Source organism: Dromaius novaehollandiae, chromosome 17 (assembly GCF_036370855.1).
Source record: "Dromaius novaehollandiae isolate bDroNov1 chromosome 17, bDroNov1.hap1, whole genome shotgun sequence".
Classification (NCBI taxonomy): Eukaryota; Metazoa; Chordata; class Aves; order Casuariiformes; family Dromaiidae; genus Dromaius; species Dromaius novaehollandiae.
The window spans coordinates 13,194,205-13,216,336 of NC_088114.1; the positions used below are offsets into that span (position 1 = coordinate 13,194,205).

General features: G+C 57.5%; 2 protein-coding genes across 3 annotated transcripts in view; both read left to right on the forward strand.

Moving 5' to 3' along the window:
• The window catches only part of MSI1 (musashi RNA binding protein 1), a 31,189-nt gene extending 14,447 nt beyond the window's left edge, over nt 1-16,742 (forward strand). Inside the window, exons 7-15 of one of the 2 annotated variants that reach the window (XM_064522274.1) lie at nt 3,968-4,016; nt 6,073-6,155; nt 6,745-6,862; nt 8,457-8,537; nt 9,827-9,883; nt 12,730-12,798; nt 12,906-13,078; nt 13,472-13,537; nt 14,498-16,742. In XM_064522274.1, the coding sequence (XP_064378344.1) occupies nt 3,968-4,016; nt 6,073-6,155; nt 6,745-6,862; nt 8,457-8,537; nt 9,827-9,883; nt 12,730-12,798; nt 12,906-13,078; nt 13,472-13,513 (672 nt within the window). In that variant the 3' untranslated portion in view covers nt 13,514-13,537; nt 14,498-16,742. The remainder of the gene's footprint in view (nt 1-3,967; nt 4,017-6,072; nt 6,156-6,744; nt 6,863-8,456; nt 8,538-9,826; nt 9,884-12,729; nt 12,799-12,905; nt 13,079-13,471; nt 13,538-14,497) is intronic. The other variant, XM_064522275.1, reaches the window with a different exon arrangement.
• Nucleotides 16,743-19,818: 3,076 nt separating this feature from the next.
• PLA2G1B (phospholipase A2 group IB) lies at nt 19,819-21,801 on the forward strand. The gene is made up of 4 exons (XM_026119067.2): nt 19,819-19,915; nt 19,996-20,155; nt 20,870-20,997; nt 21,608-21,801. The coding sequence occupies exons 1-4, from the start codon at nt 19,882-19,884 to the stop codon at nt 21,724-21,726; spliced, it is 441 nt and encodes a 146-aa protein (XP_025974852.1). The 5' UTR covers nt 19,819-19,881; the 3' UTR covers nt 21,727-21,801.
• Nucleotides 21,802-22,132: the final 331 nt, after the last annotated feature.

Consider the following 22,132-nt stretch of genomic DNA (forward strand, 5'->3'; position numbering starts at 1 on the left):
GCTTCGATTTGGTCTCCAAGGCTGGAGAAGGCCTCGAAGACAGGAAGAGTTGAGAGGAGATGATGTTACACGGCTTGTGTTTAAGGCTCAGAGATGTGTGTCAACCCCTCACTGCCAAGTACCTGTCAAAAAAGTTATTCCCTGCCACGGGGGTGTTTGGGAGTGCGACCTTCCCCTTTTCTTCCTTGGCGTTGTTGATCCCCGTGGCTAAACACGAGACAGCCAGCGGCTAATAGTTGTGTGTGTGTGCGGGGAAATGCACAAACCTTGAACTTCTAACCTCAAACGCTGGATAAGGGCAGCCTGGACCAGTAAGCTAAATAGTTCCTGGGGAGAGAGCCTTGACCACTAAGCTAAACAGTTTTCTAGTAAAGCGATCTGCTGCTTTGACTATGTTTAAAGAATTGAAACAAATATTTATTTAAGGAGGGCGAGAGCAGGAGGAAGACAATTCACCCAGCAAAAGCCTTTGTTAACGTACAGTTACCATCACAGGTTATTTCCACGCCCTATTAAAAATGAACCTAAGGGGCGTTTGTGAAGCTGTGAGGGCCCTTTTCCATGCGCTTCTCCCAGCCCCGGTTCTCAGGCAGGTTCAGCTCTGCTGTCGGGCTGTGGAAAGGGGCTGGAGACGGCTCTGAGCGGCGGGGTCTCCGCGGGGTCCCCCGAGGAGCTGAAAGCGCCTCTGCGCGGTGCAGCCGCCGGGGCCGGACCCGCATCCCCTGCCCGGGTGCTGGGGGGAGGCCGCCGGCCGGGCCCCAAGGGCGGTTGTGCGCGCGCGGCGCGGCCCTGAGGGGCCGTTATGTGCGCGCGCGGCCCCGAAGGGCGGTTGTGCGCGCGCGGCGGCGGCGCCCCCGCCCCCCCCCGCGGGAGGCCGGCGCGGGCCGGGCGCAGCGGGGCGGCTTTGTGCGCGCCGGGCGCGGCGTTAGCGCGCGGCTAATCCCGGCCGGCAGCTGCCATTGGCGGCCGCGTTGCCCTGGCGACGGGCCCCGCGCGGAGCCGGCCCCGGCCCCCGCCGCCGCTGCCGCCTTTGTTGGGCCCGGCGCGGCCCCGCCGGGGAAGGGGCCGGGCCCGGCGGGGGTCGGGGGCGCCGCCGCGCCGGGCCCGGCCTGCTCCCCGCTGCCCCCCGGGCCGGGGCCGGGGCCAGTGCCGGGCGCCGTGTCCCGGCCGGCTGCTGCGGGCCGAGGCGCCCCGGGCCGGGCCCGGCCGTGCCGCGTGCTGGCCACGCGTCGGGGCACCGAGTGCACCCTGAAGTGCCGCCTCGCGCTGCCTCCGGCTCCCTGCCCGAGCAGGGGTGGCTGCACCCGGTCCTCTGCGCTCGCCACACCTGGGTGCCGTGGCACCGGCTGCAAGGGCTTTGGGGCAAACCCTGCCGTGGCCGGTGGCATCCCTGGCCGGGATGCTGGAAACGCCCTCGCCCTGCTCGGCAGGGCACTTGGTGCTCTGCAGCCCATCCCGCCGGCCTCGCTAGTCCCGAACGTGTCCTGCGCCTCCGCACCCCGGTGCAGCCCTGCAGGCGGCTGCTGGGCCTCGTCTGAAATGAAGGACCTGACTGGATCGGTGCCAGTCTGAGCCCGCTGAACTCATCTCACCTGTTGCCTTGCAAAGAGATCAGGAGAGGTACTTGCGTGTAGGTTTTCTTGGCAGCGAAAAACAGCAGTTGTGGCTATACACAGAGTTTTGGTCCCAGAGTCGAGCAGGGTAGGATTGCTCTACAGATATATGTATATATAAAGCTTAGATTTTCAGGGAAGGTGGTGAGACGACAGCTCTGAGGTGCTTCTGTGAAGTTCATGACAGGAGACAGCTTTCAAATCGTACATGTTACTGTAAATAGGTTTTTGCAAGACAAGGGTGCGTTTCAGGGTGCTGAGCAGACACCTGGTTCCAAAGTGCTGGCAGGGAGGATCGGCTTGAGGCAGATCACGGCTCCTTTCCACGCACGAGGCATAGTTTGGGGGGAGGCCATTGCACTTCTCCCAACTCCGAGCGCCGCGGGAGCGAGCAGCCGGGCCCCGGGCGGCTGCTCTGCGGTGGGTTTGCACTCGGATGCGCCCTGGGCTCTGCCGCTCGCGGCTGCTCCTGCTGCCCGGGCTCCGCAGGGACGAGGTTGCTGCGGGGGGAGAGGATGGTGCAAGTCAGCAGCGGGGCCGGGCTCCCGCCCCGCTGGGGTTTGCTTTCCCGTCTCTCTCCTTGGCGGGTTTGGAAGGCTCCAGCTACCTGAGCCGACGTCTTCCCGAATGGTGAAGCCACCTCCAAGCGCTGTTGGCACGCGTCTCCTCGCCGTGTGCTGGAGAGGACAGTTACGGGCCTGGCCCTTCTGTGAAACGGATAGGGGAATGGATGGAGCTTAAAAACAAATAAAAATAAACAATGAAACCACTTGAAATATTTTTGACGTGGGTCGGGCCCCCCCCAGCACGTCACAGCTGTGCTGGCGCTACGAAGGGGCCGGCGTAGGGGCAGGCGCGAGCGGTGAGGGGCGGCGGCGACGTGAGGGGCGGCGGCGACGTGAGGGGCTGCCGCCGGTCCCCGCAGCCCGGGCGGCAGGCCGAGGGGTCGCTTCGGGCCTGCGCGGGGCACTGGGTCCCCTTCGGCACGGGTGGGCTGCTAGCGTGGTCTGCGGGTCTCTGTTGACTTAGCGGAGGGACGCCGGCCCCGACGGGAGCAGCGCGAGACGCGGGGAGCTGGGCGGCCTGTTGTCACCTCGCTGCTGTGGTGCGGACGCGTTGGAAAACCCAAGGGCATCAAGGATGACGTCTCCTTTCTCGCGATGGCACTAGAAACGTTAGCAATGGTTCCTGCCGTCCTCGCGGCGTGGAGCCGGGTGCCTCTTTTGCTAACGACCCTGTCCCCTCCCGGACCAGGGCCGGTCGCCCGGCACCAGGTGCGCTGTGGCCCAAGCCCACGCCGGGCTGCGGGGAGAGCTCTGCCCCCGCGCCGGGCTGCGGGCGCGTCGGGAGGAGGCAGAAAGGCGGCTCCTTCCCGGGGGGAGGCCAGGGCAGCGATCCCCCCTCGGAGCCGCGGCGCGGGGGGTCGCCGCTGGGGAAATGGCCGCGCGCGGCGCGGAGGAGGACGGCCGGGCAGCTGCTGGCCGAAGCCCGTCGCGCCCCTCCCCTGAGCACGTCCAGTTTCATAATCGGATTAAGGCAGCGGTATTAGAGAGGAGGGATGGGTCAGTGGGACAGGTTTACACTGGGGCTTACATGGAGGAGATTGCAGGGTATTTTTTAACCCTGCTCGGCCTGACCCGGCGAGCGGTGCAGATGTGTCTCGGCAAGGAAACACCCAGCGGGGAAGGTGGGGGGAAAGTGGCACCAGGCGGTGATGTGCTCGCTCGCCGGGGAGGAGAGCGGCACCAGGCCGGCGGGGGGATGGGATGCCGGCGCCCTTCCCCCACCGGGGAGGCAGCCCTCGCTCAGGCCTTGCAGTAAATTTGCTCTAATTACAGCCTCCAGCAGTGGGAAACCTCACTTAGAGGAAAGGCTCCTCTGGGGTGGGGGCGGGGGCCTCTTCCCAGCTTTCCCAGGCGGGCTCTGTTGTCTGAGGCCTCCTTCCCCGTCGCTGGGAGGCCCCTTATTCCTCTCCCCTCTCCGGCTTTGCCTCTCTCCCCCCGCTTTAATTCTGCGCTCCTTTGAGGCCGGGGTTGGGGAACAATGCGCTCGCTGCTCTTTGCCCCCGCGCCGAGCTGCAGGCAAACAAGCGGGGTCACTCGCCGCGGCGAGGGGAGGCGAGGGGAGGGGAGCGCCGGGGCCGCCGGCGGGCAGCACCTGCCCCGGGCTGGCTGCGGCGGGGCCGGGCGCGTGCCGGTGCGATGCCGCCCGTGCGGGTGCGCGCCCCCTTCGCTCCTCGGGGACGGGTGGTCTCGAGGCGCCCCGGTTCGGGGAGGCCGGGGAAGCTGGGCCCGAGCGGTCGGCGGCCGCTCGCGGCAGCGGCCCCGCTCTGACGGGAGCCCTTCTCTTTGCAGGTGGACGACGCGATGCTGATGTTCGACAAGACCACCAACCGGCACCGAGGTGAGAGCAGCCCGCCGGCCGGAGGAGCGCGAGCTGCCCAGGGCTTGCTCCGCGCCGTGGGTGGGGAGGGGGGTTAGTATCGCCGCAGCGGGGCGAGCAGGTCACAGCTGCTCTTCATCTTGCCTCCAGTCGCCCCATCCTTTCGCATCTGCATCCTTCGCCGGCGTCCCTCGCAGCACAGAGGGCTTTTGTCCCGTGCGTTTCCTGTGCTGCAAAGTCGCCGAGTTGCAGATATGTGAGAGGAGGCGGCCCCGTCTCCTTCCCGGTTACCTCCACGGCTCCAGCCCGCAGTGTCTGCCTTACCTTGTCCCGAGTAATCTGAGCTCCGGGAAAGCTGACACGAGAGCCTGACGAGTGCCTGCTCCTCGCCCCTTCCTCGGCCCGGAGCCCGCTTGTGCTCCCAGGTCACCTTTTCCTTCGAGTCGGCCGGGTGGAGTCTGGTTACAGGATGGGCGCAAGGCTCTGGTGTTTGTGCTCCCCAGACGCAGCCCACCCGTGGGTGCCCTTGCCTCCCGCTCCCGGGATGTATCTTGATCTCTCACACATCTTCAGATCGGCTACCCTGGTGCATGGCGGGGCCTGACACCAGTATTGCACCAGCTCAGAGTCTCGTTGGCAGCGACTTAACCTACAAACTCAGTGTCAGCCTCTTCCAAATCAGGGCCAGTAACAGCCCAGTGCTGGGCCGCTCTCACGCCTGGGTATTGATGAAACACTGACAGGCACCTCGGCCACCGGATCAGCACAGGAAACGCTCTGTCGCTGCTCTTGCTACGCTGTGTGCCCTTCAGAGCAGCCACCTCCTACTCATTTATTTATTTTGAGCCTTTAAATCTATTCTGGTTGCTTGGCCTAGGGTGTTGTTCCACCATCATCTTAGGAGGGAGGAAATGGTTGAACCCTTGTTCCCCCATGGACGCCTCCTGGTCACTTGTTCGTAAAAGGCTCTTGGGCATTTCGGAGGGAGCAGGGAGCCGTCTTCCGCCACGTCCGCAGCACGGGCTCTGCCGGGGCGCGCCAGGCCTGGCGATGTCCGATCGAGCGCGGGGTTGGTTTCGGCGTCAGGCTTTTGCTCCTGAATTCCCGAGGCCCCCAGCTCGCGGGTGCTGAGGTGAATGGTGAAGCCACCTGGGCACGGACGGAGCGGGGAGAGGCTCTTCTCGCAGTATGGAGACGAAGCAGAGTTCTGGATAGGGGATCCCCATCTGTTTTTAGAAGTTATTTTAAAGTGCCATGAAATTAGCCACTATCAGTTCTGGAAAGTGGAAAGCTGCTTAATCCCAGCTTGGTTGTAAGGCAAGCTTAAAGACATCCTCTGACCTGCCGCAGCTCTCCAGAAGTGGCAGGAGAGGATTCCAGTCAGGTGGGAGAGGACTTTTGTCTGCCCACCCTGGGCGGTCTCTGCCGAAACTGGCAGTGAGGGAGCTGGTGAGCGGGACGAGGTGGGAGCGTGGGACAGGGGCCAGGAACACGCGGTCCCGTTTTGCCCCTTTGGTGAAACTTTGCAAATCCTGCTGCTTGTGTCTGTCTTGCTCCATACAACTGTGTTGCCAATATTTGTCTGCTCGTACAAGGCCTTCGGACCGGTGACGGGGGCTCTGAGGAGGCGAGGTGCAGGGCGTTACTGCCGGGGTGGTGCTTCTGGTGAGGGTGGTGATGGCCTGGCAAGCAGCTGTTCCTTTCTCCACCAACCCTTTGTGTGAGCAGCTGCAGGAACCTCCCCAGCGTTATCGGCCATGTGGTTTGCCTTGCGAATGGCAAAGTTAAAAAAAAAAACAAAAAAAATTGGTTTTGAGAGCAGTTGGGTTCAGAGTGGGTGGGAGGTACAGGACGAAGAGGAAAGGGGAATCCATAAAGGGATGGTTCTGTCCTTGCTTCCCGTGCATAAAGGCAGGATTTGCCGGAGAGCGAAGATGAGTGACGGCCATTGTCAAGGGCCGATTGTGGCATCCCAGGAGCCTGTGGCTCCTCTTCTCCTGCCAATGAAAGAACATGGGGAGCAGGTGCAAACTGTGCGGAGCTCTGACCTGATCAGGGAGTTTTGCCTTTTCTTCAGGGTTCGGGTTTGTCACATTTGAAAGTGAAGATATTGTGGAAAAAGTGTGCGAAATCCACTTCCATGAGATCAACAACAAGATGGTGAGTGCTGGGGCAGAGCCGGAGGGAGAGGGCCAGAGCGGCAGCACGTGGAGAGCAGGGTAGTGGGAGGGCGTGCGAGGGCCCTGTGCACTTGCTTTGCGGTGGGGAACTGGATTGATTTCTTTTCCCCCACATCACTGGGGAAAAAACACAACTCAGTGCGGAGGTGAACCAGCATGATACCAAGGGTTCAATGAGAAGAACCAAGACTTGTGAACTGCTTGGAGATTTTGAAGTGACACTGAAACCTCTTGGTGGCCTGGGAGGGGGCAGCGCGTTGCCTTTATTGCAGAAGGAGGAGGCCGAGGCTTCGAGGCCCTTGGACAGGGCCAGGCAGCGCATCGAGAGCAGGACCGGGGGTAGCAGAGCAGCGCGCGAGCTCCCCATCGCCCGTGCTGGCTGCAGAGCGTGGGGCACGCCGGGCCCACGTGGACGGCAGCGAGAAGGGCTGGCGGTGGCCAGGGCCTGGAGAGGGCCGCCATGCCGGCAAGCGGTGCCGGCCGGCCCACGGCCCGGGGCGCTGCGTACGCTCTGTGGGGACGCTGCGTGCCAGTCATGGCCGGGTGTGATATCTTCTTTCTTGCGGCAGGTGGAATGTAAAAAAGCGCAGCCGAAGGAGGTGATGTCCCCGACGGGCTCGGCGAGAGGGCGGTCCCGAGTGATGCCTTACGGGATGGATGCCTTCATGCTCGGCATCGGCATGCTGGGTAAGCCGAGCGCAGGCCTCTCCTGCTCCCCCGTTAGAGATGTTATCCCGAGAGCGTTTCGCGGCGCGACTAGCCGGGAAGCGGGTAGGGCAGCCAAGGGCAGCCTCCCTCCGTGCAAGGCCGGGGACGTTGGAAGCGCCGGGAGCTGTTTGCGATCGCCACTTGCCCTCTGGTGGCACCGGGGAAAACTGCAAACTTGTCACTGTTCTGCTTCAGCTGGAACCGCAAAGACGTAGCCGTGTGCTGGGGAGCTGTGTCCCTCCATAACTCAGTTCATGCACCTGCAGCGTGACACCTTATAAACAGTGATTCTGTAACAGCTTTGGAAAAGGACACACCAACATAGCTGAACCGAGGCTGGAGTAATCTGCACCCAAGCATCTTCCTCCCACACTTTTACAGGCTTTCTGATTAAATGGTTGCTTGAAGAGCCCCAGGCCTTCCCCTTGAAATACAGGGATCTATATAAGTGTTCTCACTGGCATTCAAAGGCTATAAAGATGCCCTTAAAATTGTAGTTAAGCTTTGTCTCACTTGGTTTTCTCCCCACCGGTGATACTGTATTGCAAGGAGAACTATGCACTCAACGTGGGACTGTCCTGTGAGAGCTTGGTGACAAGCAGGCTGTGTTTCGTGTCTGTCAGTGATTCTGAGACAAGTGTGTTCAGATACAAGATTAAAAAAAAAAAAAAAGAGGAAGAGAGAGAGTCCGCTACAGCCCCACTTCCTTGTGCCTGGATCTGGGAGTCGAGCACGATCCCTCCAGCGTGGGTGCTGCTTCTGGCTTGTCTCCCTCCCTCCTGCTCTAGCCAGGCTCGAGCTGAACCGAGAGCACTGTTTGTTCAGGCTCGCGCTGGGCTTGCTGAGCGCTGCTCAGCTTGCCTTCCGCTGCTAAGCCTGCCGCGTAGCAGTTGGTCACTGAACAAAACCCCAAGAAGGGCAATTTTTTCCCCTATGTTTTCACTGGACTTATTGGAGGAAAATAAATCTGCAGCCTGTGGTTTGGGGTTTGCCTTCGTAAGCCGTCTGAATTTTAAACCAGCAGGCTCAAGCTGAGTCACTGGGAAATCCACGTACGCATGTGTTAGGAGATCTCAAATCAAATATTCATCTCCGAGTCAACGTCTCGCATTCTCCTGGGCTTGTTCGGGATAGATGGTCAGCTTCCCGGGAACGGCGGGGACCGTCAGCCTGCCTGGTGCCAGGAAGAATGCTCCGCTTGCATTCGCCAGCGCTTCTAGCGCAAAAGTGACTCACAGCCATTCAGCCTTTCAGATGCCCTCCCCTCCCTGAGCTCCTCTTCGTAAATCCAGTTGATGCATCAGCAAGCCTTAGTTTGCAGCGCTGTGAGCTTCTGACAAGAAAACCTCCATGTCCTTACATGTTTGGAGAGAGGAAAAAATTAAAAGAGCCTGCTAAAACCCTTCTCCAGACTCACGTGCATCGTGCGCTCTGCCTCAGCATTTTCCTGGTTTTTCTGCTATTAGCCCTGTCAGTTCTTCATCCTATGGGTCTCACGGTTTGCGAGCAGATGGGGGCTGAGGACCCGGACTCTGCAAGCTTGCAGTAACAGAGCTCTTTTCTCTTCTGCCAGGCTATCCAGGCTTCCAGGCAGCCACCTACGCAAGTCGAAGTTACACTGGCATCGCACCCGGCTACACTTACCAGTTTCCTGGTGAGTGGTGCTCCCCGCTCCTTCGTTCAGTCTGCCTTCAGGTGATGGGAGGCCCTGGCACCAGCCATGACCAGGCTCTGCCCCTTTCACCCTTTCCCCTGCTTGGTCTTTCTTTAAATTGGAGACGGATGTGGAAGGGGGAGGGGTGAAGCCCTGGAATAGGTGGGAACCGCCTGTCCTTCATTAGGATTATCCTCACACTCCGGTGACAGGAAAAGCCCAAGGCTGCTCTGCCGCCCTTCATGTGAGCCGCCTCCTCCGTAGGGCTGCTGCTGTCGCGCCGAGGGCCCCTGCAGCTCTGCCTGTCTCGCTGCCTTTGTGTGTGTCTGTCTCTCTTCACCAGAGTTGCCACTGTTCTGAAAGTAGCACCAGATTTTATAACATGGCTTTCCACAGGCCAGGCGATTCCTAGGTCTCTGAAATGCAGGAGCCTGTAATGCTCTAGTTGTGGGCCAGGAGCTGTGCAAAACGCTTGCAGCCTCCAGAAGACATCTGCTGGGGTGGTGGGCTGCCCATCCCCAGCGTCCTGGGTGGTTTCCAGCTCCCAAGGCCACCACGTGCTCACAACGTGGCCTCTGCCATCAGCGGTGGGAACCTGCGGTGCTGCAGCTGCTCGGGGCTCTCTGTGGCCTCTTCCCCTTCCCGCCCCGCACAAGCCAAGCGCGTGATGCAGAGCGCACCCAGAAATTGGCCCTTGCTGTTTTCTAGAGAAGTGGCAACTCTGAGCATCCTTTCCTTACTCCATCCCTCAGTCTCACGGTTAAAATGTCAAGGCCTGATGTTAAGGGCTGGGAATGGGAGGTGGTGTCTTGGCCTGAAGCTAGCCCAGGCTGTCGGTGGCTGAAAGTTGCTGTTGCCTCCCAGCTTTCTGGAAGCTCTCTGTGAATGCAGATTATAGTGGCATCAAGTGCCTCATAAAACCATGCCCAGATCAGTGCGGCATGTGCTGAGCACCTACTGGTGCTGCAGTGGAGAGGTGACACTGGATGGTCACAGAGCAGAGCCCCTGGGCAGACCCGGAGCTTGTGGGCTGGGCTGGGCTGCGCGGTGAAGCTTGCACGGGCCCTGCCTTGGCTGGCTTCACTCTGACAGTAAATGGATCCTTCCCGTCTCCAGGGCAGGCGTCCAGCATCTTTCAGCCGCAGTTCAGAATTGGTTTGAAGAAGTCGTTGGCCTGATGGCAGCCTGGCTGCAGCCCGTCCCCCCAGCGGCCCCCGCTGCCGTCGCGCCGCGGGGTCTCCCTCGGGGCGTGTGACGAGTTCCTAAGCTGTCTTGCATTTCGTTTTTAGAGTTCCGTGTAGAGCGGACCCCTCTCCCGAGTGCCCCCGTCCTCCCCGAGCTCACAGGTCAGTCCCGCTCGTTTCTTAAACTCACAGGCTGGAAGGGGAGAAGGGGGCTTTGGGCTGTTCCCGTGGTGTTGCTGCTCCGCAGCCTGGCGCAGTTAGACTGGAAACGTTCCTCATTTCCTCTTCCGTCTGAGCTAGCTCCATCGAAAGCAGGGGCTGCCAGGATGGCGGGGGCGTCGGAGCCGTGTGCGGAGAAGGGCCATCCAGGTCGTGCCAAAGGCAGGCATGCAGGCATGAATCCCCAGGTGGCATTTGCTGTTTTCAGCTCCTCGTTGCAGGCTGGGTGTAAAGCAGATAAGGCAAGCTGAAGAGAGCAGGGTAACTCGTCAAAGGTCTGCGAGTGCTCTTGGCCAGAGCTGCTGCAAGGATGAGTACTGGAGTGCTGGGAGGAGGGGGGGGACGCGGGGGCACTCGCGGTTACCGCAGCCCTGGTTTCCCCGTGCTGCAGGGAATGCTCTGCCCGCTCCGGCTTGTGCAGCTCCCAGCTACTCCCACCCGGGCCTCCTGGGCAGAAGTGAGTGTGGTGGGAGTCTGCGGAGTCCCGCGGTGCCCGCGGGATACTGTGGGATGAAATTTGGGCAGAGGGCTGTTCTGCAGGGACTCGTCCAGCTCAGTGGCCTAAAAGTGCGAATACCCTCTAGTCCTCAGCGCCCGGCCCGTGCGCAGCGTGCTCCTGCTAGGTGACGCTCCTTCTGTAGACTCTGTCTTCCATGGCCGTGTTTCCCCAGCTCTCTTCTGTCCGTGGCGTTTGTTGTAGAAAAGCAGCTTTCCGTAGTCAGTGGGCTGCCTCCCTGCTCCCCGTGTGCCGTCTCCTTGCCGTGGCGTCCCTCCTCCCAGCACGTCCTTGCCCCACCTGCTTCAGGGTCTGAGTCTCCCCGTAAGGAGGGTGTGGAAAAGCTCCTTGAGAAGCTCTCCTGGAACGGATCGCTGCACAGAGGCTCGAAAGGGAGGTCCTGTGGCACAGAACAGTGCTGGTCCTCAGGGAGTCTCTGTTCCTGGGGATGCTGAGGTTGGCAGCCACCAACTAACAAATTGCCCAGAGGGGGGGAGAAATCCTAGCTCCCTCTAAAACCCTTCCCTGAAACCATGTACACAACTGCACAAGCACCTGGCCCCCACCTCCGAGGGTTTGGGTTACCAGACAAAGGAGATTTGGGTCCAGTGCATATTCACATATGTGATTTTTCAGCGAAAAGCAGAGAATTGGTAGAGGAACGCTGATGTCTCTGCACGCGGTGCTTTTCCCCTCCCTGGCTGCACGGTGCCTCCTGCTAGCGGAGGTGAATCACCCGGAGCCTGGCTGTCACCGGCGGCCGGGGTGCACCAGAGCTCTGCACAACAAGAAGTTGTTAATGCGGTTGGCCTGGCCGGGTGCCACGCTAGCTTACGGTCCTGAGTGCCTCGCTGAAGTACCAGCTGGGCAGCGTGGCACTCTTCCGTCCCCATTCTGCTGCGTTCTGTTAAGCATCTACTGTGCAGCCTCTTGGCTAGGGCGAGAGCTGCGGTTCCCACGTATAGGCTGGAGCCGGTCCCGTGAAGCGTGGGGCCCCCTTGCTCCTACAAAGGCGCAGCGAGCTGTGCAAGTGCTCGAGGGCCCTTGTGCCTTGAAGTGGATGCGTGCGTGTAAATGGGCTGCGCTTCACGGGCTTGGCAAGCGGAGCTGAGAGGCGGGGATGGCACAAGCAGGGATGATTGCTCCAGCGCGTCGGGGAGCAAACGTGCAGGTGCCTTGTCATCGCAGACCTGCTTCCTCAGTAGTCAGCTGCACAAGCAAGAAGGGCTTTTCCTGGGAGGAGACCTGGAGTCTCTCGGAGGAGACCTGGCCTCCCACCTTGGTGAAAGCAGATTGATTCACTTGCATGTTGGTGACTTGAGGCCGTGATGGGTGGGAGCTGCCTTTCCTCCCCAGAACAGCGTCTCTGGGGGGATGTGAAGCAGCAGCATGCTCAGGTTGGCCCAGGGCCTGTAATGAGCGACTAACCCAGATATAAGCCCCATATGATGTGTGCTTGAAACAGGCTGGTGCCTGCTACTAAATATTCCTGTATAAGCTAGTCTGGGTTTCAGCCTTCTAACGCGATTGATTTGTTCTGACCTCTTTTTATGGTGCTCTAAACAGAATCACAGCAAATTTCACATTCAAGCATGAAATGCTGACCCAGTCGTTTTAAGGGCAAAGAGAAACATACTGGCTAGATGCCTCCTGCCCCGAGGGCTAGGTGCCTGTAGCAGTAGAAGTGGGAATTAAAACTGCTACATATAAATTAAGACTTACTGTTTTAATTAACCCATTTGTAGTTCCTGCTCCCTAGGTACGTTTCCCGCTCTTCTACAATGAGCAGCAAGGGGTTGAGCAGCTCAGGAGCAAAACTCCGAGTAGGGAGGATGGTGCGTCTTGAGCAGGATAGAGAAATAGGGAGAAAGAGGCTATTAAACTGTATTCAAGAGCGGCACCAAAGGACGGCGAGGAGGGGCCGAGCTGTAGGATGCTGAGTTGTTAGCTGCCGAGCTTCTCCACGTTTACAGCCACATCTGGATCTCCAGAGTCAGATTAACTGCATCTTGCAAGCTAAGTAGCGGCTGGATAGATCGGAAATTGCCCCTTCTGCTTTAGCTCTTCCCCTTGCCGCCCTCAGCTGCTCCGGGGTGTGGGGTTAGCAGAGCGTGGCTGGTTTCTCCCCCGGACAGTCGCTGTGCAGAAGGATACCTATAAACGTGGGGCTGAGCGCTCCCCGACTCTCCTCCCTGGATGTCCTGTGGGCTACGCCAGCGGGAAAAGGCGGCTCCTCTTCAGGAGCTCCCCACGCAGCCGTGATGCCCTGAGACGCCTGTTCCTTCCTTTCCAGCAATCCCCCTCACTGCGTATGGACCAATGGCGGCAGCAGCGGCTGCGGCGGCCGTGGTGCGAGGGACAGGTAACTGCCACTTTCCTCCCCAGCGCTGCGTCCCGGCGCGGAGGTTTGCGCTGGGCTCGGGGAGGGGGGTGGGACGGGGTTGCATTTTTGGGATCTTCACTTGGTAGTTTTGCTGCCTGCCTTAGGTTCCACCCCCAGTCGCACCGGTGGGTTTCTGGGCACCACCAGCCCCGGGCCGATGGCCGAGCTGTACGGAGCCGCCAACCAGGATTCGGGGGTCAGCAGTTACATCAGCGCTGCCAGTCCAGCCCCGAGCACCGGCTTTGGCCACAGCCTAGGGGTGAGTGTTGCCCGCCCGGCTCGTGACGGGGGGGGAAGAGCGAGAGCGGTACGGCCAGGACATGGGGAAGGGGCGGCCTCTCCGTGCGGTTCTCCGCGGCCGGCAGCCCCTCTGGTGCAGAATGCGGCGCTGCGGGGAGCCAGCACCCCTGGGTGCTGCTGGCCCTCCCCAACCAGCACTCAAGGTCCAGACCTTTCCCCTGCATGGCCTGAACTTCCCGAGGGTGCACCTTGGCCCTGACAGCGTCCTCCAAGGTGTGCTCCTTAGAGCTGGCACCTCCCACCGAACCAGCTTCCCCCGGAGCTGGGCCACGGCCGCATGCGTTGAGGTGGCAGGTCTGCTTCGCTTTTCCTTTCTTTGCTTTACAGTGCGGTTTTAACTCTTCTTTCGCAGGGTCCCTTGATTGCAACAGCTTTTACCAATGGGTATCACTGAAGCTGGGGACCAAGGAGGCAGGAGGTAAGAGAACTGCAGGCAGGACTGGGTGGTGGGAGCGAAGTGAGAGGACTGAAGCCGTGAGCCAGCCCCCGTGCGGGGCTCCCGGGCAGGAGCTGTGGGTGCTGCCGCGAGGCTCACCGGCCGACCGGCGTGCGGGAGGAGAGTCCCAGGCCGGCTCGCACCCTGCTTCTGCGCCAGGCTCCGCGGCTGGGCCGGCTGCGTTGCCAGGCCGCGCTCCTCGGGCTGGAAGCGCTGCGGCGAGATCGCGTAGCGTCTGGGCGTGAAGGGGAAGGCGATGGGAGCGCTGACGGAAGGAGGAAAGGATTCGGCCAGAATCCAGGGGCGATGCCGAGGGACAAGCCTGTCTCACCCAGGGTTCGGGGAGCCTCCTCCCGTCTCCCTGCTGCTGAGAGCAGTCTCTGGGGAGCGAGGTTTCCTTCCCTGTCTGGGAGGGGAAGGGCAGGGAGGGAAATCTGGGCCTGATGCGGCCTGTTTCTGGTCCAGGGATGGGCCCGAGAGGGAACTGGTGCATCGTCTCTGTTTACTTTGCGAACACGGCAGGAGTTTGTTGGTTTAGAAAGGGAAAAAAACCCTTCTCCAAATGGAAGGCAAAACTTCTAGGGAAGAGTGTCGGATAGGAGCCCGCGGCAGCCCGGCTGCGAGCGGGCCGGACTCCGCCACGGCACAGACGTGAGCCAGGCACGCCGCAGGTCCTGGCAGGCAGGCAGGCCGGCCGCCCGCGCCGGGCCGGCAGTGCAGCGTGTGGCACCTCGTCTGCCAGGCCCGCGTGTTGCCGTGAACCCTGGAAGCATCTCCGCCGTGCCCTGCTGCTGCACCGGAGAGCAAATTGCCCAGAAAAGTCTGTGCTGGGGCAAGTTTGGATATTGAGTATTTCTGTCAAATAGTATCAGGGGGGAAACCCCCGAGGGAGCGGTTGTTGGTTGTTGCAGATCCTGTCCCTCCCCCCGCTGTCTCCCACAGACTCCCCTCACCGAGGACGGCGGCTGGAGGAGCTGGTGAGCCTCGGGGATGAGCCAAGGTTACCTTTTCTGGAATCGAACCGCACACTGCCGGCTGGCTGCCAGGCTCCCGCCGCCCTGCCCCGGTCTCTCCCTTTGACCAGACCACACTGGACTGAACCCGAGGAGATCATCTCGCTTTCTTACTAACCACCGACGGTTTACGCTTCCCCCCTCCCTGCCCCCCCAGCCCACCGATTCTTCTTTTATTTATTTTATTAGCGGTTAGTTTTATTTTTTTATTTTATTTTTTTATCTTTTTTGGGGCTCCCCCTTCTTTTTGTTGTTTGCTCTTTCCCGAGCTAGTAGACATATTTTATGAATTGGCTTTGTGATTGTGTTAGGTAGTTTTTATTGAGGAGTATTTTTATTTGGCTTTGAAACTGTTTTGAATATTTTCAACTCTGTTGTTATTGTCGTCAGTGTTTTTAAAGCACGGTATGTAACAAGAATGCAGTTCTGAAGGGAAGAAAGAGACGCAGAGAGAGCAAAGGCTGAGAGGAACTGATGTATTTCTATTTTTTTTAAAGAAACTGTTTTTAATTGTTTCTGTTTTGTAAATGTGAGGCTTTGAAAAGTGTGAAACTCCAAGGATCCGAAAACGTTGGACATCGCTATGGAACAAAACAAATGTATATTTTGCTAAGCGAAAAACACTATCCTTACAGCTGAGAGAATTTCTGTTTTCCTAGGTTTAGTTTTACGTGGGGTTTTCTTTCTCCTCCTGTATAATATGTAAATATCGCGAGGTGAACCCGGCTGCCTCCCGCGGCCCGGCTCCAAGGAGCAGCTCCAGGTCCTGGACTTGGTGCCGCAGCGTGAGCAATACTCTCCAGCAGAATCCTGACAGGACTCCGTTCTTTTTTTGTACACCTTTTACTGTAAGATTTTAAGACCTCTGATGAGATGAGAGGGGGGGTGGGGGCGGGGGTGAGACGTGCCGGCCATCGGCTGTGTTGCTGAGCAGGTTAAAGCTGCTTCCAATCGCTCAATGTACAGACTCCATCACTGGGCTCCGTAGTGCCAGCGTCCGGTTTGGCTTTAGGGGAAAGGGCCTCACCGCCACTGCTTGTCTTGGTTGCTTTGGAAGGAATTCACTCTCCAAACGCTATCGCTCGCGTCAAGATTTCCTGGGAAGGGGCTGCTCCTCCGGAGGCGAGGGCAGGGCAGGGGAGATTTGGGTGGTCGCTCTCCGGAGGGCAGGGCGCTGGGTTGGGGAGTCGTTAACTGGGGAGAAAAGCATGAGGGTGGTGATCTGGGGGCGGGTTACGGGCTTCTCAGGGATTATACAAATCACAGAATCGCAGCTTCCCATTTGCTTTACTCTGTGCTCTGACGAGCGGGGGAACTTGTCCGTTGTCGTGCGCGGGGCTGAGCTGGTCCCTTCTCCAGAACCCGCTGGGGCTTCCCCTGGCGCCGCCCGGCCCCGCGGAGGAGCAGGCTCTGCCCAGGGAAGCCTCCGGCGGGAGTGCTCGGGGCAGGTTTGGGTCTGGATTAAGTGAACCAAAGACCTTGTTAAGGGGGGTGATTAAGCCTTTTATTAAGATGCAGCCAAATTCTTTTCCCAGGGAAATAACAGCTTCATCTTAAGTTTTAAAAATCATTCCCTCTCTTCCCCCAAACTGAGCCTCTGCGAGGGAGAGGGCCGCTTAGGAAAGGACTGGAGGGCCTCGGTGCCCAAAGGGCCCTTCTCCCGCTGCCTCCGGGCGCCGGAGCTCGTCCTGACCCGGGCGATGCGTTTGGAGAGTTCTGTTTAGGTAAGAGGGTACTTTACGGATTAGTACTGAAAACACAAAGCAATAATTTTTGTTACTGAGACAAGAGTCTGTATGTCTGTTTTTTTAAATATTTCCTAATTAAAGAAGAGCTGCATTTTATTGGGTTTATTTTTATTCTATATACTTCAAATTTGGGTCTGCGGACAGCGCTTTCCTCCCTCTTGGTAAACGCGCTGAACTGCGTCTGCGCCCCCTCCAGACATCCACAGGCTGGCTGTGCTGCCGCGGGCTGGGATTCACGCTCCGGCCAGCGCTGCCGCTGCCTGGAGGCTGGGGCTCCGGTTTCAGGGTGGGCATTTTTTTTAAAAGAAATAAAGCTGTGTTTTTAAGCCAGTAAGTTATTACACTCCAATGTTTGTTCTCTCCACACCTGTAACCCTTTTTCCAGATTTCAGTTTTAAATTCCTAATAAATTATTTGAAAACTGTCCTTCTCTGTCATTATTTGGGTGCGGGTGATTTTCCAGCGGAGGAGATTTTAGGCGAACTGGGACCTGGCTGGAGCCTCATCCTGTCATTGGGATAAAAGCCCCAGGGCTCTAGCTCTGCCTTCTGCTCCCAGCTTTGGCTCCGGCCCAGTTTATAAGGTGAGGCAGATCTGGTTTCAGTAGGGATTGTGTCTCCTCTTTACGTTATAGAGGTTTTTTTGAAGATATCTGTAGTTGAAGAAAGGAGAGGACACCGCGGTGTTTAGCAGGTTGGCTCAGATATTCTTTGGATTCAGAGCCTACAGCGGACCTAGAGGGGGCTAGATGTAAGAAAGGAAAGTAGAGATGGGAAAAAAATGCCTTAATAGATAAAAACACTAGAAGAGAAAGGCAAATTATATTATAACAGTGTAGAATAGGGTGGGGAACCTATGCAGCGGGGTCTTAATTGTATAAAATTCTTAACAATTTAAGGTGTATCGAGCGCAGGCCTGGGAATTTAGGAACCAGTCATAAGCTGGGCTCTCCTCATATGCGCACTGAAGGCCAGCAACAGGTTGTTATAATTTCTAAAGACCAAAAATAGCATTGTTGGAAAAATCTTTACCCTGCTGGGCTTTTTCTCATAAGGCGCTCTTATAATGCTCACATGCTCACTTTCTCACACTTGGTGCCTCTCTTGCTACATTATGTTGGATGAAATCTGAGGTATGAAACGTACTCGCCATTTGTGACTTAAAAAGGCCAATTTACTAATGGAAGGTTTTTTTTAGCAACATTAGTGGTAAATCAGAAACTGAAAAGTGGGGACAAAAGGAACCACAGCATCTTAAGATTCATAGGTAGAAGAACAGAGCAATAAACAAAAGAGTAAAAGTGGCTAAAGTAGCAAAGGAGAAAGAGAACTCTCTGTTGAAGGGAAAGCACATTGATCTGTGAGCGAAGGATTATATTTTTGTTTCTAAACTGGAGTGTGGACTGTCCTTTACATCAGCCTTTAATCTTTGTCCAGTGTTCTTGCTATTAGGACACAAGACTCGAATCTGTACCTCAGAATCTGTTGGCATTTAACAACTGGTGAGTGGGGAAATTCAGAGAGCATGTGAGAGCTAAAACAAAAAAAAAAAAAAAAAAAGAATAGTTCTGGTCCTTTCCGGTCCCTTCATCGGGCGGTCCAGCTGTAGCCTCTAACGTCCTATGGGTACGCTGGGCATCCTGCCGCCGTTTCAGCCGTTAGGACGGCGAGGGTGTCCTCATCATCGCTTGCGGTGAAGGTGCCCTTCTGGAAACACGCATTTGAACCAACCAAAGGGTCTTGAACCCTACGTCGCCTGGATAAGCACTCTGAAAATTTAGGCTGTTGTGGAAGAGCAGGCCTTGCCTCTTCCCCGGCTCATAAAAACTGGAGGCTTGCTCGGGTGCGTCTGAAATAAATGGGGACTCCTGCTGTCAAGGGAGTCGTCTAGGAGCTAGCGTGTGAAAATGCCAAACCTGCAGCCCTGACAGCGCTGGAGCCTCTGGGCTCCGAAGATGAGTGCAGTATTTTGGACTCACCCCAGCCAACTCCAGGAAGCTTTTTCTTCCCTCACGCCTTGGCATAGAGAACCAAAGGTCCTAACTGGCTTCTGGATGTTGGAGAAAAAGAAACTGCTCTCTCTGACCTCCTGAAATCTGCTATATGAACTAAAACTTGTAAGCCCAGCTCACTTCCAGTGTAACGCCTCTGAGGTCATTTAAGAATAGATGCAAGTGCTTGTGTAAGCCAGATAATATCAGCCTTTCCAGGAAGGTGAGTACTGTGCCACCTGCACATGGATTCAGCAGCTACTGGCGCAGGGCTGGCCAAACTCACAGCCACAAGGGAACATCAGCTATTGCATTTCCAGACACGTGGTTAAAGTCTACTGACTAGCACAGAAATTAATTTCTCCTAATTTGAAGAGCAGGGACCCTATGTGAGAGGGAGAACAGGTAGCTTCTTCTGGACATACCTTGCATTAAAATGAAGAGCCGCATTTACCAGGCAGATTTTGATGAACAGAGGAGAGGATGGACATTTAAAGGAAACACTCTGACCAGGTAGCACACTCACCTTTTCCAGAGGGCTGCTAATGTACTTGCTGTGAAATGGTAAGTCTAAAGACGTAAAACATCATCGTGAGCCCAGGAGCCCGATGGCATGGTATGCCATCAAAATAAGACCGTCCAGAGGCTTCTCCAATTTCACCTAACTCCGCTGCACCTTGCTGTGTGCCTGGTGAGGTGGTGACGTATAGAGCTTGACCAGCTCATGCCATGCCTATCCCTGAACTGCAACAACCTTTTTTTTTTTTTTTTGGTCCTCTGCTTCACTGAAGCCTCAGGAAAAGGTCTGCTGAACCTCTGCTGTTCGGAAACTGCAGATTAAATAGTTCCCACGGTCTTCCCACTACCCATGTGTTACTGTTTCAAGCCATTTTCTACTAGCTCCCACCACCTTTCTGTGTTCATACTTCCCTATGTCATTGTGGCAGTTCATTGTGCTGCTTCTCCCAAGAAATTGCAGAGGCTTTCCAAGTTGCTTGGCTCCTGTTCCTTGTCCAGTCGTAGCTCTTCTTCCTAAATAGTTTCAAAGCCAAAAAAAAAAAAAAAAATCTGCTTGAATTTTGGTCAGTTCAGCTTGTGCCCAATGGCCATTCAGGATGAGCGAACTACTTGTATCTTTTTCCCTAAATTAGGCCAGGAGAATCCATTGGGCGGTACAAGACTAATGATAAACCAGGATACCATAAGAAGAGCATGCCACATATTAATAGAGTGGATATTGGTATGCCAACAGTTTCCAACATAACTACAAACACTGCCATATTTTTTAGCAGAGAGCCCTTAACAATACCCAGATCTTTCCAGCTGGCTTCTAATACTAACATTAGAATAATTTAATAACAGAAATCTTGAGAGCAAATATTTGTCTTCTGACATTTCAACTCCACTGGCCTTCAGATGGCCATGACACAATCTCCTGGCCATGGCCTCTGATGGAGGTTTGTGTTTAGTAACGTAAATACTAGCTCATTTATCTCACCTGCGTGTCAAGGTGAGCTTGCAGTATAAAGAGCCACACTTTCTTTAGCGATATCTTCTTTGTTAAGTCCTTCAATAATGAAGTCTCTCGTACTGCTTTTCCTGCTGTCCGGTGCGTGCGCGGCGCTCCTGCCCCCTCCACGTCCCCCGGACAGCCCCACGTGTAACACTAACCTCTCTGTTTTTTCTCAGTGGGTGCAGCCAGTGCTGATGTCTCACCCCGGGCAGTATGGCAGCTTCGTAAGATGATCAAATGCACCATCCCAGAGAGCAACCCGCTGCTAGATTATGCTGACTACGGCTGCTATTGCGGCTTGGGAGGCAGCGGGACACCAGTAGATGAACTTGACAGGTTGGTAAGACTGCTTCCACAAAGCTCTCTCCTCTCCCTGCTCGCTCTTCGTGGTCGGCACGCCAGCTCCGCCTCAGCTGGTCCTCTGTCAATGCTCACAGCAGTCTCTGGCTGCTGCGAATGAAGATTTTGCCCAAAGACTGATCTAAGGGGAAAAGGCTGTGCATTATCACACCCTGATGTGTTGTTACTAGGATAAAATATAACCCAAGTAACTCTGACTTCTGTGGCAGCTACACCGGCCGGCTGAAATGGGTGTGCATCAGCACCGTGGTAGCAGCGCCGTGCCGGCAGCCAGGGCAGCAGCGCTGAGCACACAGCCGCGTCTGACCGTCGCCACGCTCGGTGCTGAGCTCCAGGATGCCAAGACCAGCTTGGCGGTTTAGCAATCACACAAGGTTGATAACCAAGTCCAGGGAGCTGAGTCAGCTGTTAGCTCACCACGTACGGGGCACCTCAGGGTGAATGCCGGTCTCGTGCGCTCCCTGTGCCTGATGGACAACCCTGCAGCAGCGCTGAAGCGAGCGTGCGTGAACCGGCCCGTTCTGGGGCCACCAGTTTCCCTCTGCGGTGCCCCACGCCTGCTCTCCTACCACTGGGTGCCTTTTTTTATTCAACACCTTGTCTAAGAAATACCAGCCTATTTAGATGTCCTACAAGTCAGCTGAGTCAGCATCGCTGGCATTTTCTGACCTTTTCCTCCTTGTTTCCTAGGTGCTGTCAAGCACATGATCAATGCTACAGCGAGGCGCAGGAGTACTCCGCATGCAAAGCCCTGCTGGACAACCCGTACACAAACACGTACAGCTACAGCTGCTCCGGTGAAGAGATCACATGCAGCAGTACGTGCACCTCGGTGTTACTCTCCTTCACACGTGGCTTCAATATCCTTTCCGAAGGAATGAGGGCTGTGCCGCGCGAAACGCCGCTGTGGTGGGAAAGCGCTTCCCAGCAGCTCCCCGCCGGCAGGGCCGGTTGGTGGGATCAGGGCGCCCTGCACGGGTGCAGCAGTGAACACTCTCTGTGCAGCAGCTCCTGGCGGCATTAGAAGTGCTGTGGTATTACAGCACGTGGGGAAGTCTGTCCCCTTCAGGGAACAGAGTGCTATTTTTCTGAGAGTCCTTTTAACTGAAGCATTTAAGAGAGCAGCACACTGACTGGGTCATGTGTCACAGCTTCTGCCAGACATCTTTAACGTAACGCATTTGAGCTGTTAGGCTGTAACAGCAGAGAGCCTGGCGAGCAGGGAAGAACTGTGGCAGGAAGGAGGTTGTGGGCTGGAGCATAAGAAAGCAGCTCCACGGAAGGAGGCTTCGGGTCCAGGGGGTGGTGGGAGAAGTGGGTCACCCCAGAACACCAAGGCAGCAGCGGGGCAGGGCAGGCGCACAGAACGCCTGCTCACGTCCTGCGAAAGCGCAGGCAGGCTGCGACGGCTCCCCCTCTCCCCCCCAGGCAAGAACTCCGACTGCGACATGTTCATCTGCAACTGCGACCGCGTCGCCGCCATATGCTTCGCCAAGGCGCCCTACAACAGCGCCTACAGGAAGCTGGACACCGATAAGTACTGCTAGGAGTCCTCTTCCCCTGGTCCCGAGGGCAGCCACGGGCCGCCGGCTGCTCCTGCCTAATAAAACGCCTTGCAACGAGCCGAAGCCTCCGGCCTCCTCCCTGCGCCGAGCCGAGGGGCAGCGCGGGCGGGCGGGCGTCGAGCGCCACCGCCAACGGCCGCGCGAGCGAGCGGGGGGGGCGGGGCGGGAGGGGAGGCCCCGCCCCCTTTGCCAACGGCCCATTGTGGCGCGCGCGAGGGCGGCCGCCAGCGCGTTCTCTGATTGGCCGTTCGAAGCCGCGGTGGGAGGGGGGCGGGGACTGCGAGCCCGCCGGGCCGGCGCGGGCGCGAGGCAGCGAGCAGGTGCGTCGCGCGGGGCAGCCCCAGCCCCGGCCCCGCCCCGGCCCGTCCCCGCGGCAGGCGCGGCCGTG